A 16631-nucleotide genomic window follows, 5' to 3' on the forward strand; every position below is an offset into this window, starting at 1 on the left:
GTCCAAAAACATATTGGTGGGTCGATTGGCTTCTGTACAATTGACTCTGGTGTGTGCCTTGTGATGGACTGGTGTCTGTCCAGCGTGTATTCTGCATTGCGACATTGTGGGATAGGCCGTGGTTTCCCATGTGACCTTGTTTGGTATAACATTGCATGAGTACAAAAGCAAAGTGCTTTGGAGTGGGGGTGGGGGGCTCAAGCTGATGGCTTGGTCGTAGAAAAGAAGTGGAAAATCGGTCTCAGCGTGTCTTATTCGTTCCTTATGTGGACTAGGCCAGGTAATCCCCTTTCTTGTGCGAGACATGTCACTGAGACTTCGCTATCAATTTAAACACTTGAGTGTGACTGTGATTTAATAAGTGTAGTATTGCCCATAAATGCAAAGTAGCAGTAATGTGTTCAGAAAAAATGTGCTCCCTAATGCATTAAAATTGTTTTAATGAGACTTTGTACGGTATGATGTCAGTACAGGATATTGAGCTGAACTACTGCAGGTTTCTGACTTGTTGTCTGAGCAGTGCCCTTTGTGATGCCATTAGCCTGTACATGATCTTCAAAGAGTCATCTACTCCTGTGAACTGTGGAATCACCAGCTGAAACTTACAGTATATGAATGTGGTTGACTGCAGACCTTAATTTATTAATTCTGACTCACTCATTGTGCTATTATTCAGTATGTTCAAGCATTAGATTTGTTCCCCTTAATTTAGTTAATTCCTATTGAAACTATGTAAAGTGAGGTACGGGATACACAGACAGAAAAATGAAAGGTTTCTTCACATCGGAGAACTGGTTATTTTTCATCAAAAGCAGGTTTAATAAAGACGGCTGAATGTGCTGTGATACTGATGTAAAAGCTTGGTTTCCCCTCTAATCTGGTCTTGGATAGATGCTCTTTTTGCTTGAGACCTACCCAGGAGGAAGACAGTTTAAATGGAGTCTGTTTTGTTAGAAAGTATTATTTTTGGAACTTTCACAAACTGTAGGCCTACATATTAGAAAACCGTGTGGGCACGCCCAGATTAGAAAGTTAATTGAATCTCGCATCCTGACTGCTGGTTCACATTCAGGAGTTGTGATAAATCGGAAATCACTCTCTGCCCCTATTCATAAGGCAGATGGATATCCTTGCAGTGTTCATTTCAGACAACATGCATGTGAAGTACGATACCGAGGTTTTTATTTTTAGGTTTCTTTCCTGATCCTGCCCAAGACTGTAAAAGCAAAAAAAAAAAACATGCTTAAGGCTTATAGGTGGAATGGGAAAAAAATATTTTTCCTTCCCTTCCTCTAAAACAGACAGCTACCGCTGGGTCACAGTAACAGGCACAGTCATGCACAAAGCAAGAGTGCAGAATTTAATGAACTGTTTACTGAGGCAAATAGGCTTCATTAAACTTTAAAGCTTTTTTTTTTCCAAACTCTATCTACTGTAGCACATCAAAGCGGTTTTCACTGTGTGATATTCAGGATTGCTCAGCTAGCAGACAGAATTCTCATTACCTCTTACTGCAACACACAAGGCTGGACTGCTTCGCCACCTTTACAGTATTCACCTGCAGTATATCCACTCCCTACCAAAGCAGATCCCTTTTATCAAACCCCTGAGAATTATCCTGAGCAGGAATGAAGTCGGGGAATAATAATACAAAACAAAATCAGTCAATATACCCAAGACAAAATTTCAATTATTTTTCTTTTATCTTCCACCCTTTCATTTGTAGTATCCATTGTAGGCTTAGAGGACCTAACCCAGCAGACACATGGAGGAAGATGGGACTTGAAACAAGGTGCTCTGTTGTAGCAGATCTTGAATCTGTGTTGAGCTACCTTTACTCCCTGCTGGAGAATCGAAAGGGCCACTTAGATTTTTGAATAAAGCCAGTGCTTAATGTTTACCCGTTTTCCTGAGCTAAATCTGAGAAAATGGATGTGCGATGCAGATAAATCCATGTTTTTTTTTCCCACCATTTCACAAAAAAATTATCCTTCCAACATCAGAAGGCTTTTAATCCCAGCTTGCAGTAACCCTACATTAAAGCACATGTAAATCCTTTAAGTAGTTTTAAAAATTATGGAGAATCCTACATTTACAGATTTCCTTTCCCTTGTGTCACATCCGCAACTTTTAGCTTAACCCTGAAGGCAAAGAACTTGAAGCAAAAACATTTAAGAAGATATCCAGCAGTATGACATTGTGACAAAGGGTAGGTAAACCTACTGCTGGACATTTTAATCGCAGACATCTTCCAAACAAAACATTTCTTGCTAATTTTTGTTTTAAATTTGCTTTGGTCAACATTAGTCTTTTTAATATCGCAAATAACCAGATTTAACTAAATTTTAGCTGTTGATTTAGCTGCTCATTCAACAGGAACTCTGTCAAAGAGCTGATTGTTTGTTTACATCTGGCCATTGACTACATACAGCCAGTAGGGAACAGCAATTTGACAAGCACACTGTATCTTCATCCTTATTTCTCTTGGTTGGCACATTTTTTATTGGTTTAGTGCTGCACCAAGAGAATAATTCTTTGGCAATTTAAAGACTGTCCGGTCTGAACAAATATTCTGTAGTGGCTCTGTGCAAAAACTGTAAGGGATTACCAGGCTGCTGAGTAATACATCAACATGAGTGGCACAAGTCTGACAGAACCTGTATTTCACTCACTTCCTTAATATAAAGTCAGAATACTGAAATATCATGTCAGCGGTTGTGTATGTATATGTATTAGTGGCTCATTAATTCCTACTGGAAGCAGTATTACATCTAACCTGCTGTCTGTTCACTGGGTGATAACAGACCAGCACAAATGGAAGCTGTGCGTTTAAACAGATAACACGCAAATGTAGCTTCAGTGACTGGTACTGGGCTGCCTTCTGTGCTGCGCACCAGGTAGAATTTTTGTAGATTCCTCGCAGATGAAAATTGTGAGTAAGGCAATAGGAATGTAACAGGCTAGCTCAGAAAAGCACAACCGAAATATCAGTGAGGTCAGGAATCCTTTTCTACTGGAATCTTATTTATGTGGGCATTAGTGTAATTTTAAAATTTAAACGTTAGTCCTTTGCATTACATTGTGGATTTTTTTTCATTTCATATACCTATTCCCCATGTTGACAGCATTCCACGGAGTTGTGTGTCTTTTAACGGCCACATGTCATTTACTGGCCAAAGCAAAAGTGCAACCAAAAGTTGTTGTTTTTTTCCCCATTTGGGAGGACCAGTAATAATTGTGAAAAGCATTTAAATAAACAGTCTTAAAAAAAGGGCTTGCACGAATACTACCATATGAAGCGATTGTAAAATTTAAAATAGTAAAATTTCTGAAAGATGTAGTTTTACTGTGAAATATCCAAATCTAAATGAACTGGGAGATGTGGAAGGTTTGAGATTATGCCCATTCAGGTCAAGCAGTTGCCAGGAGAGTACAGTTAACCTATATCATCTATGTTTAGTGACTGCTCACAATTTTCATTTTCTTACTGTCTGTAGATTTTACTTTCCCAATGCCAGGAGGATACTCAGACTGGTCCCTTCTAACTTTATGGTGTTCTGTTATGATAAAGATGCTGAAATGGGCAGACTACAAGTGGTTGTGTACAGTCTTATAGCTGTATTATAACAGAGCTCATGTGGCATAAACAATACATCTTACTGTACATACTTGGGTTTAAGGGAATACCCAACATTAACAGGCTGAGAGAACTGAAGGTTTTCGGTCTTAAAGAAAGACGTCAATGAGGGGATCCGATACGAGTATTCAAAATGTCCTGACAGTCAATGTCATCAGCAGATGTCTTGAATGAACAGTATATCATGAACCAGAGAACGCAAGAGGAAACTGCATGGAATTGCTTGTAAAACTGAGAACAATTTTAGTTACCCCTTTTTGATTAGTCACCTCTTCTCTGTTACCTAGATTGTTAGATGTTCTAGATTTGATGTTGTAATGCTGACAAATTGGGTTGTGGCCTGTGTTTGGTACTGCTTGTTTTAGCTCTTTCTGGCCCACCTTAGTTCTGCTGTATGTTCAGGAGAAAGCTAATGCTTCCCGTTCTTTGCAGGTTCTTATCAGTGTTCAATCCATAATCTTTGCTACCCCACAGAAAGAGGCAGCATGCCCGGCTGTAGCATTTTTAAGTATTGTTATTGTGTAAACCAACAAAAATACACGATGCATACGTTACATATTAGAACAATATAAAGAACTTGTAAATTGTTGGTGCAGTGCTTCATCTGAGAATAATTTACGTAAAGGAAAAATAGAGTTTCCAATCTCCCTCCCAAGTCCCACCCAAATCTTCCTTCTCAAAAAGGAGTAAAACTAAAGGATCAAGAGTCTGAAGACTCAAAAAAGAACAGTGAAGTACTAATTACACTAAACACTCTCTAGGAAGCAAGTAAAAACGGAAGGCCAATCCTGCCAGGTAGCCAATTAGCAACAGAATAAGGTCTTAGGTGTAGAAGGGAGGCAAAGTCTCAAAATAGTTCAGAAATAGTTGCCAAGCTTTAAAAATTCTAATGGTGGGCCCACTAATGGTGGATCTGATTTTCTCCATCTTAAGAAATTCTGATCCACTGGAAAAATGTGGGTGGAGCATCTTGCTTCCAATTAAGGAGGATAGGGCATCAGTTTGTATTGATTCTATTATATTGAGCTCTGATTAGACACACTGTATGTAAGCAATGTCTCATTTCAATCTGTATGAGTCCCTGATTGGCACAGATGGAGCAATCCTGGGTTCATTCTAAATTGGACACCCACTGGCCCTTTTGAATATGTTTGTCCAGGTCTTGTTCCCACAAAGTTTCAACTACAGACAAGGGTGAACAACATAATGAATAAAAACAGTAAATTCTTTGTCATCGGGTAAGATTTCAAGATGAGATGGTGTCAGTTTGGGGAAGCAGAAACAGTTAACTGGGTAAATATAAAGTGTCTTATTTGTAAAGACACATTATAAATGGGGAGAAAAGGTGAGATTGGGGTAGATTATATTTCTTTCTAAATTGTTGAAATGACTTGGTAATCTACTCTTCGGTTTTTAATTCTTTTTTTATCATGTATTTTCAGGCAAAGCCAAAAGTGATCGAGCCTATAGACTATGAGACTGTCTTGGTGCAGAGGAAGACCCAAATCCTCAGTGATGCCCTACGGGACATGCTGCAGTTCCCTCTGGAAGACTTTCAGGTCAGTGTCTTCATGTGTCAGCTCTCCACGGGGGGCTTTTATATGGGTGATCATTAGTCCCACCAATAGGGACAAGAGAAGAAGCTGGAGAAACACCCTGAGACATAGTTGCTTGTAAATTAACTGTAGTTAATGAGAAAGTTCAATATAATCATTGACCACCCAAGAGTTAAATTTACCTCCTTCTCTCTAGCCTTAGATTTAGAAAATATTTGAGTGCAAGAGAACTAAGTTATCCTTCCTTTATTCCCACAGCTATTAACCTGCTTAATTCTGACAATTTATTTTATATTTTACTTTTATATATTTTGTTTCTCATAATACAGTACACATGTTTCTTATTTGTTGATGGGTTCATGTTGTGTTAACACAATCCACAGTATGTTTATATCTTTTACCTACCTGCAAAGCAAATTTCCCATCTGGGACAATTAAAGGAAGTAAGTGAGTTAGCAGCTGCTTTATTATGTGCATTTGGTGTACAGTACATGCAGTACTTTAAAAAAGGTTGCATTTGTTGTAAGGATTGCTCTACATTGCTGAACACATGCTGTACACAATCACATAGTCCTGTTTCCAGGTCTGGAAAGTGGTAAAAACCATTCAGATTCAGCTTGTTGTCTTATGCGAGTGATCCCTCCAGGAACACAATGGTTTAGAAGCCGGTTAATCACTAGGGATGTCTCAGTAGTGTGGTAGAGCAGAAGACCATACATTGCCTGCGATACCGGTTGCATGTCAAAAAGGACTTCATCAGCAGTCCGTGCAGTTGACAATGGAGGCTCTTATTTGCTTATTATATGTTCCAGTTGCATGTGTATCCCGTTTTCTCTAACAGAATGTGTACTTTTTCCACAATCTAAACCACATTTTTTAAAGGTGTCTATAATATGCAACTTTCTCTCTCAAGATGTCACTTGGACCTCTTGCAGAGCTCAAAGAAGAGTTTCTTGCTCCCTCCCATCTTCGTTTATGTGGAACTGCAGAACATAGTTAACAAACAAGGAATGGAAGACTTGAAGATATTTCTTAGGGGTCAATTGACATTGTCATTTTAGTCCCTTTTCTGAATGAGTGTTCAAGCAATACAGATCTTAAGAAAAGAAACAACGTTTTGGCTGTGGAGCCTTCTTTGGGTTCCAGGTCTTGGAACAGATCACTGTGAAGAGACAGGATGCTGGTTTAGTTCAAGAAGAGGGACAAGTGGCCCAGGGAGGAGGAGAAGGAATGACGAAGAGATCTAGAAAAAGTTTTAGCGGAAGGCATAGTGGGTCGCAGCAGAAGTAGGCTGTAGTAGTTCAAGTAGGTAGATGCGTCAGCATGCGTAGGCAGCAGAGAAACATGTAAAGGTTTATTCCATGCTGAAAAAAGAAGAAAAGAAACAATGTTTTCGCTGTGGAGCATTCATCAGGTGTCAACACGAAAAACATGAGAAAAACATGTTTTGGCTGTGGTGTCTTCTTTCAACACTCAAGTTCCCAAGTTCGGAAATCATTGATAAATCTCACATAAATTGCCATGCCACTCAAATTCACAGAAGCCTGTGGGCATAAAATCAGAAGAAACTCGAGTTCATTTGTTTTGTTAATTTGATCTCTTACCCAGGGTAACTCACAATAAATAAAATGTGTTTTATTATATAGTTAACATTAAAACACTTGTATAGTTTTAAGGAACAACTGTGAATTTAAAAATAACATTAAGGTTAGCACAGACTTGATGAGCAAGGCATGTAATATAATAATGTGTGGACACAGTGCAGTAAAATAAACATCCTGTTAGTATTTACAGTCTGTGTATATGTATCATTGAGCATGATGACAACACAGAAATGTAAACAGCTTGAACTTTTTCCCCCAAGTACATAATTTACACATTTCACGTGTTCTTCATAAGAAATATGTATAGTAGATCTTCAAAGTATCCAAACTCCGATAGTTCTTTCTGAAATTCTCTTTGTTGTGAACTTTGGCAAACATCTTTTCCTGTGAGAGGTTTCAGAATGATATCCTTTTATTTCCATCACTTCATCGTGAGGAAAAGTGTCATTTATACATATTGTTAGCATATTTTTCCTCTTCTGCTATGACAAAGGCTAAAGATTATCAGCAAAAATGTGAAACAAGTGCTGGATGTTCTTTCATCTTTTCCATTGTTGGGTGCACACAAGTTACAAAACTGGCTTTGCAGACTATGAAAAGTGATATTGCCTGGCACTACTTACGGGAAGGGAGTATAGATATTTATCCTGCTCTAAAGCAGTCTTTTTGTTGCACACAGTCTGATATAATCAAATGGAAGTTTATTTCTTCTGAGTCTAGTGAAATATTTTCCATGAACAACCTGACTGTGACTGACTGTCTCAAATCCCTTTTCTCTTTTGTTATTTTTAAAGATGGCATTGAAAAATTGAAATCAATCACCTCTCATTGATTTAATAAATCCATATAATCTCACTAAATAAAGCCCCCATTCACTTCCAAAATGTTTTATTTTTATTTCGGTTTACTTGAAAATAGCATTGTCATGTCTGATTCATCCTTTTTATTTTCTACCTTGGAAATAGAGCAGAGAAAGTGTTCTCTCTGCTTAAATACAACTACCAAATCTTGTCGGGTAGATTAAACAATAAAGTAAATGAAAAGGATTGAGGAACTGTTAATTCATACATATAATTAAACTGCTTTCAAAACCTGTTGTTTGTGTGTCCCATGTGAAAGATTAGTTTCTCTGCAATTTCCAGACTGTGATCTGATGACCTGTGGCAGTCATTAGTGGCTTGGGTTAAATATAGTAAGACTGCTTGCAAGTGTTGACTGCCTAAAAGTATTCCACAAACCTAAATATGTGGGTAGAATGTCCCACGCCTGATTAACTGCCTATGTAGGATGTAGTTTTCATGCACCGTACTCCAGCTGGTTTATACCAGTTATTATATGAGATGTAGAATGACTTTTTTATTTTCCAGACTGCTACAGGAAATCTGGGTTCAAATCAGACAAATCAGATTAGGGCCAGTTTAAAGGAAAACTTTGATTCCCAAATTGCAAATTTGAAACCTAATACCTTGTGACCATCTTTCCATTGTGCAATATGCTTCTGACACCTCAGAATCCCACCATTTCTGCTTAGCTCTTCGTGGGTGAGATGAAACTTTGCATCTCATTCTGAGCGTGTGATGTGGTTAGTTGTCTAAGCTTCCTCTCCAGCAGAGAACACGCTGGATTACAAACCACCAGAGCTGTGAATGAGTTCACTTTGGATGAGTGGATTTTATTATACTAACAGCTCCAAGACTGTTTTTATACTGAATATAAGAAATGTATATACTGTACATACCTTGATGTCCCCACACCTACAGCAGGAACGTGAAGGGCAAATAGGGATATTTAATGAATTAATGGTCTAATAGTGTGTTCAAGTTGATATGATATTGGATTATGATGACCGACAACTTCCCTCATAGTGGGTATTAATGCTTCCGCATAAGGTATTGAGATAAGTATGACAAGACTGCAAACTTTGGTTTGTTAATCCAAGGTGAATCAGTTCATTAGTCCGCAGGAAGATTTGTTATTTTCTGAATACTTTACCATCTTGTGGCTTGCTCATCAGAACTTGTCTTATTATTTTTCAAACTCTTTTGTTGACTTGTAGGAACAGTTAGAAGATACTGTATTTGTTGAGCTGCAGGGAAGGGAAAACTGGAGATTTGCAGGTTCTCAAGGCCAGACAGCTGTCCCTATTGGGAAAACATCTCATCCTTTAGTGCAGTGGCATCCTTTGACTAACATTGGCACATAGGTAATAAACTGTCATGTGGAAGCATACTGTAGGTCACACTCACCTACAGAATGGGCCACATGGATCCTGTGCAAAAGTGCTGAATGATGTGACAAGCAACAGGTGTACTTCAGTATCATGGATCACAGGAAACTCTATGACTGGAAAAAACATCTGTTAAATCTTAAACAATTTCCCTTGTGTTCATCGCTGGTAACTGTCAGTTCCTTTTTTGCAACCTATAGTCTACCTAAGATGAAAATACCATCATGCAGACTTTTTAAAATCTCAAAAAGTATATTTCTGCATGGTCTTTAACCCTTTTTTGTTGCCTCTGTAGAAAATTCAAGTCCCTGCATGTTGCATCTTAATTTTTCAACAAAGCCTGTCCTTTCTCATCGTTAAATATGAGTTAGGAGAATGCTGATGTCCTGTCTTGCTTACTTTTTGCTCCAGTGCTGGTGCCTGCCTCCTCAACATCATTAAGCTCATTGGTAGATCCTTTTCCACAACTACCAGAAGTCAAATTTAAACACAGCTTACAAGGGGTTTGTTTGTTTTTTCTAGGGCCAGTTTTCCTAATTGCAAATGTTTCAGTTTCTTACATTTTCATGTAGTTCCTCTTAGGTCTGCAGTTGCACCTGATTCACTGATAAATCAACTGAATCATAACTAATATTTTGATAAGTTGGCTTAAGAGTCTGCATTTCATAACTGTTGCAGCATTGTGAATGCGCAATTCCATGTTAATATGTACATATACTGTACATAGTAAAAATGCATACACTCCTGCTTAAACAATAATATGATTACAAATTTGTGTGTGTGTGGGGGGGTTGAGCACGTACAGCATCCACAGAGCTGATACGTGCATAATCAAGTGGATGTGCTTCCAAATCTGGGATGATGAAAGAAATCTAGACAGGACATACTGTATACTGTACTGTATACTGTACTGTAATTTCTTATTTGTCATGGTTCGCGCTGTTAGCACAGATAAGGGAATAATTGAGCTGGCTGTGCATCGGCATATTAACTGCCTTTAGGGATTTTGTTCTTTTTCCAGTCCAGTGGGAAAAAAATACCTTGCACTACAGGTTGTTCTCAAATTCCATCTCTTTTGTGGATTACCATCTGGCTTTAATCACAGAGCTGAAAATTAGAAAAAGCAGGCATTAACAAGAGTTACCGTCAAACCCCGTTGCTTAGGGAGCATTTCTCAAACGGCACAAAGCTGCCCCACCCGATCTGGATATCTGGACTTCCTTTCCTGCATAGCAGGCTAGCGAAGTCTTATCATGTTCATTATCTTGGATGTATTTTCTTGAACTATATTGTGATAAAATTACCCCCCTTTTGAAGATAAATCTGGATGATATTTATGTTCATTAGGCTAACCACAAGAAAGTGTTTTAATGTTAGTGGACCTCCTATTTATTTTACAATCTATGCTAATGCTCCACAATTACTGCATCAGTCTACCGATACCACATTTGTGTGTAGTTTTCAAACCAAGCTACTGTAGGAATAAAATTATTCATATAACTTCAGATTTCAGTTGCTCTATTTTTAATTTTAGCTGAACTGAGCCATTTTAAACCTTTGAAAGTCAGACACTGTACATATCCTCTCGAAGGCAGTGACTTTTTCCCCCCCAACTGTGTGCCTGCTGCATGACAAAGGAAATTACCTTTTTATATCTGTCACCTGACATTCGTTTGTATTTTAAAGTTTAGACTCGTGTGTTTGTGCGGTTTCCTGGCCTGCTTGAAAGAGACAGCCCTGACTGAAGTGATTATCCTTCAGGTTTGATTTCAGAGCAAGATCTGCCCTGTTGTCAGAATAGAGAGTCTAGTGTTGATGTTTCCCTGTGCTTTCAACATTTGGAGCCTGCACTGCAAACTGTATTTTCATCCTTTTTCCCCCCACTGTAAACTAATGGTAAAAAATGGGGATTGTTTACTCCAACGGGGAGTGCTTTAACTCGGGCTGTACTCTGTTTATCTGCATTAAAACTACAACCTGCAAGAAGCAGCAACATGTGTAATATTTGAGGAGGAGCAGAAAGGAGTTCTATATGTGTAAGGGCATTGTTCAAACCTGTGATTAGAGTGCTGGAGTCTGTGAAAGTAATGATTAACCTCTCTGCAAACACTTGGAAGCTTTTCCGTTGTTTATTTTTTTTTGGGGGTGTGAACAGATTATTTTCGGGCAAACTTTTGTCTGTTTAACATAAACTGTAGAACTGTGTTTTGAAGAAACCTTACTATCTTTCCAAAAAAACGATTGTGCAAGTTGTCTCTGAAGTGCTTTCTTATTTAATATATATGTTACTGGCGAAGTATATAAACCGTGCAGAGTATGAAATTCCTAGGCATTCTATACAAAGCTTGGTAGTTTTTGAGAAAGTTTGAATTTGAATTAAATTAAATTTTCATATTATGTTCAGCACTAGGCATTATATAAAATCTCTCGGCATTATATGACAAACTGAAATTAACTAGTACAGACTAGCTATCATATATATAAATGTAATATAATATTTCTTTAGATGTTGGTTTCAGAACCGGAAATGGAAGGTTGAGCCATACACTAAAGGAAAGGTAGATGTCAATTGTCTAACGCATGCTCATTTAATTAAGAAACATACAGATAAAAGCAGTAATAATAGTTGAAAAATTGAAGATGATTGATTTACTGGGAAAGTGCCCAGGAAAGGAATTTTTCAGATTGCATGAATGTTCCACAAGCTGCAAGTGTTCTGTACAGAAAAGATTCCAGCTCTCCTGTATTGAAACCCATTTTAATGTGGAAAGATTTCTTATCGACAGTTGACAAGTTAATCCATTACAAATCCATTATTCTATGCATTACACTAGTAGTCCATTTAAAATTTTTATTTTAAATTCATAAATGGCAGGATGTACTGTAACAAACTTTTATGTTTTCTTGTTTTCATAGAGAATGATGAAATACTCTGCAGTAATGCTTTTTGAAGCATATTTTTTCTTACGTCGCAAGCTAAATTTAACCGTGCCCACAAGTGTACTTCCCCAAGAAAATGCACAGTGGGAAAGTTTGTAACATCACCACATTTTAACAAAATAGGCAAATTTTAACCTGCATCCGGTATTTTTATAATCCCAGTCATCCCTGAACATGTGAGAAAACTACAAAAAAGAGATCTTGGTCCTTTAAATTAAGGCAACTGCCTAGTTACAATGTTGTTGGATGGGAGATTTCATTTCCAGTAGTCTTTTACATTATTATTTTTTTACTTTAGAGATAATTTTTGTCATGCTTGCAAAATATCACGGAATCCTACTGATAAGAAGAGTGACCTTCACATAGTGATAAAACATCTACATCACAATCCCAAAATGACATGGACAACACTAATACTTCCATGTGTAATAGATGGGCATCATTTGATAATTTAGGGCCTGTTGCCAAAGGTGACATTAATGTCTTGAAATGTACATCTGTGCCCTGTTAAAACTGGACAGTTTCATTGTTTTGGGATACTTGTTTTAATAAGACACAGAGGATTATATAACAGCCAAACTGAAATTGGGCCAATCATGATTTTGACTGAAGTTTTGCCAGCGACCTGTCTTCAGGAATCAAGTTTATTCTGATTAACGATGACTGACTGTACCTGGCGTTTTTAACTGTGGTCACATGGCTGCGTTTTTATTTTTCCCTTTACAGTTTTCATTTCACTGCCTTTCCTTTAGGCAGTGTCCTGACTGCACTATTCATGCACGTTTGTTTCTGCTAGTTGGATTGAAGTGATTATTATCGTGAGTCAGGAAACTGTGACCGGGGAGAGGAAGGCAAAACCCAGAGGTTACGAATAGAAACTTTGATGATTTTATCATGGGCTCTTAGAGGCCTGGAACTCTCAGTAGAGTATCTCCGGAAAGCTTGACAGTTGTGGAGTGATTCCTGACTCCAACTGGAGGCAGTGAGATGTTAATGTATTGATTCTGCCAGCTCTTCCCATCATTGTGTTATTAATAGGATCTGTATTATTGAAACAGCCTAGATGTCACCAGTGGGATTTTCAGCACTTGCCTACAGTACTGAATGCAAGCTTTTTTTCCCCACTTTGTATAAGGACTCAAGGGAACGATACATACACATCCTCATAGCAGAAGTACTCTGCACCTCAGAAACAACTTTCTAATGAAAAATGCATCTTAGCAGAGCTATAGGCAAATTCCTCACCTCTGGGGAACAAAAAGACAAATAAGACTGTAATTAAATTAGGTTTAACTATTTTTGGACCACATTTAGAAAGCATTTCCTGTTGCTTTAGATTTATCACATTTTTAAAAAGAAAAAAAAAACATTGGTGTTGGATAAACTGAAAGAAATGTTGAATGCTTGGGGATTTCCTAAAAGGATCAACCTAAAAGACTCTTGTCAAACTTTACAAGTTCATTGTGTTCTTTCCCGATTCAAAAAGAAAAACAACAAGTATGACATCAGCATGGCAGAAAGTGTTATGTGGATCTGAATCCTTATCCCCTCGTGTGCATTAGTCCAAGTCACAACACTGAACTGAAGTTGTAGACTACAGTTCAAGGTTTGGTGGGGAAGATTAGTCTTGCATGAAAGGGGCAGTGCTGGAAAGGCAATATTAGGGGGAAACTTTTGGCTCACTGCTCCCCCTTCCTCTCTGGACTGTGCTGCTTCACAGGCAGTCAGAGGATTTCAGTCAGCGCTTCCCTGTCCCAACTCTGGTGACTCCAATGTTTTCAATCCTGATAAAGCCATGTCTCATTGAATTGAACACTAATTTTAGTTCAAGTAGCTCATCACCAACAAAGTTGCTTTTTAAGCTGTGTGTCAATTTTGATGGGGAACACTTAACATCTTCAAGAGTTTCAAAGCGGAAAACAAGTCAGAAATGAATTATTAACACCCAGAGTAAAAGTCAACATGTTCTATGTTGAGGGTACTGTAAAAGGACAAAACTGAAAAGCCATATCTTAATAAAATAGGCAGGCAGTTCAGTGTGTGTTCATGGTCCTTTTTTAACATTTTTAAACTGTTATTGCTGTTTCATAAACCCAGGGACCCAAAATCCTAAAACAAATACAATTTGTGGTGTTATCCTGGCTGCTGTGTCTTTTTCACAGCAGTGCGCTGTAAAACAGTTCACTCATGGCAGAGATGTGCTATGTAATCTGCAATAAAAATCTGCTGTTCACTTTAAACCTTCTGAGTAATAGCTTTGAAAGTATCCATATGGTTTATTTAGTGATAAGATCATGATTTGTGGAAGGCTAGACCTAATGACAAAAGCAGCTCTCAGCCACAGATCTACTGGAATTTGCTGAAATATGAGGTTCTTGCTGCAGAAATTGGTGATGGAGGTGTGTTAATGTATATTTAAATTAACTCTATTCCAGGTTTGGGTCAGAGTTAAGGAAAGCAATTGCAGTGAATTATGGTTAAGAATATTGGTTCACTCTTAGTTCAATCACAACACTAAAGGAGCCATAACTCTACTATAACTTCTCTTATTCTGCTTTTCCCACACATACAAACTCAGAGTTATCAGACATGGACAGCTGTTTCACCCTTTATTAGGGTTCTTCTATTTTATATATACATCTGGAGATATACATGTATATAGGATAAAATGCATATACACAACTGATTGTTATTCAAACTTTTTTAGCCATCCTGGCTGTTTAGGGACAATGCAGAAAGTTTCAAAATGCTCAACATCCCTCTGTAAGATTGTACAAGGTGTGAAATGTTTTGTGTTCAGAAGTTATTCCAGTTTGCTCTCGTCAATGCACAAAAATAATACTGAAAATACTGGAACCTTTTCAATTAATAATGTGTTATTGTTCTAGTGGGAGGAGTTGTTTCTGCTTTTGCAAGCCATTGTATGTCTTGAGTGTCCTTGGGTTAGCCACAGACAAAGAAAGCTGGGAAGATGGTTTTTACTCTACCGAAGTCACTGTCTGGCCTGTGGTGTAGCACAGAGAATGACTGTGAAAGCTAAAGAAAGGAAGGAATTCTGTATCGTATATTGTGTACATGCTCTGTTTCCTATGAGTGCAGATTTTTTTTTGCAACATCGCACCCATTTCGTCCTCTTTACTTCTCTTTATTTCTGTGACTTTTAGCAGTATATCTACAAATAACCAATTTCCGATCAGTGCAATAGTAATCTAATCACAGATTTCTGAAATTGCCTTTGGGGTTGCAGGTGACTGACAATTACGATGCATAAAAAACCTTATTTTGAATTTTGGCTACTGGCAAACAGAAATCATCAGACTACATAAAATAAGAACCAAATTAATGTGATATAATTGTTCTTTGGCAAATGAAGACTTTCTTTGGATTTCCTTTGTACTTTAAAACCTGAATATCTGCACAGTTTGTTGGCATTACATCCTTAGTTCAAATCCAGTTTTTATTTTTACATTTGTATGTCTGTGTTGTATGTAAAAATTTATTCAAGTGAATTTGTTTAGGAATATAAAGCACTTAGGGTAAACTGCGGCACAGAAATACCAGAAGACTTAGTCTAAAATGGAAGACTGGAGGTGTTGGATGAACAAAAAGTATACTTTGTCGAATCTATTCCTGCTTACAGATGGGCAACTAGTGTGTGTTTGTGTTCAGAAAGGAAGATTATCTAGGGCTTTACTTGACCTTTTTATAGTTTTTCCTTGTAAATGTGTTTTTTTCTGAAAAGGTGTTTAATCATTTTGTTAGATGTAAGCTGACACCAAGTGAAGTCTTGAGAGCTTAGAGATGTGTCCTACTTTTCCAGCTACCACCCTTGCATAGTATGTAGGAAATGTAGGTGTGGTGTGAATTCAGAGACCTGCTAGACAGTTTGGGGTTTAATTTCTGACAGCAGTTGAACTCAAGACCTCTGCGTGGCATCTTTCACAGCAAATTGGCCATATGAAAACTCGATCAAATATATTTTTGTCAAAATGTTGGAGCTCTACATGAAGTGGCTCTCTGCCAAGACAGGGTGTGTTTATGGGCCTCCAAAGTGAACAATGAAGAGAAGCATCTTGCTTCATAATAGTGACCTTTAAAACCTTGCTCTTCACAAAGAAATAAAAAAACATTTTGAAGGGTTTTCTGTTAAATCATGCCCAGCTGTGCACACAATTTTCAGGCAATTAAAGGACATGATATTGACTTTACAAGTTAATTACAAGAAACCACCATGCTGTTGTAAAATACACAGTTGAAATACCCTAGAGATATCTCTTCTAGACTTGCCACTTTTCTGAATATTGTCTTAGTATACATTAATCTAGCACTTGTTCCTCTCATTAATGTAAAAACAAAGTCCAGAAATTAAAGGTGTAACAGCAAACCATTTAAAATAGGATGTCGGTTTGCAATCACTAAAAAACTTTTTTTAATTATTTGAGCTTATATTAAAACTACTGTTCATTTCAGTGGTCTTTTGCCTTGTTCTCATCTAGAAACCATTGGTGAGGAAATCACATTTTTCTCCCAGTTATTTGAGTGAAAGCAGGAGACCTGAGTTTTAAGTTTAAGAAATGTGTAGCTACAGAACCATCCTGAGAGAGGATCTGGAATAAGGTTAAAGCAGTTGTTTTCCTACATTCACAGTTTGGTGTTGTGGTTACAAA

The 16631-nt window shown here is 37.6% G+C and overlaps 1 protein-coding gene across 19 annotated transcripts in view; it reads left to right on the plus strand.

The window, feature by feature from the left end:
- Positions 1-16631, plus strand: part of LOC102689632 (dedicator of cytokinesis protein 9) — a 157089-nt gene that overhangs the window by 66801 nt on the left and 73657 nt on the right. For all 19 annotated transcript variants that reach the window (XM_069179239.1, XM_015363482.2, XM_069179249.1 and 16 more), the window contains exon 2: positions 5080-5196. In XM_069179239.1, coding sequence (XP_069035340.1) covers positions 5080-5196 — 117 coding nt within the window. The remainder of the gene's footprint in view (positions 1-5079; positions 5197-16631) is intronic.

This window comes from Lepisosteus oculatus, chromosome 15, assembly GCF_040954835.1.
Source record: "Lepisosteus oculatus isolate fLepOcu1 chromosome 15, fLepOcu1.hap2, whole genome shotgun sequence".
NCBI classification, from domain to species: domain Eukaryota; kingdom Metazoa; phylum Chordata; class Actinopteri; order Semionotiformes; family Lepisosteidae; genus Lepisosteus; species Lepisosteus oculatus.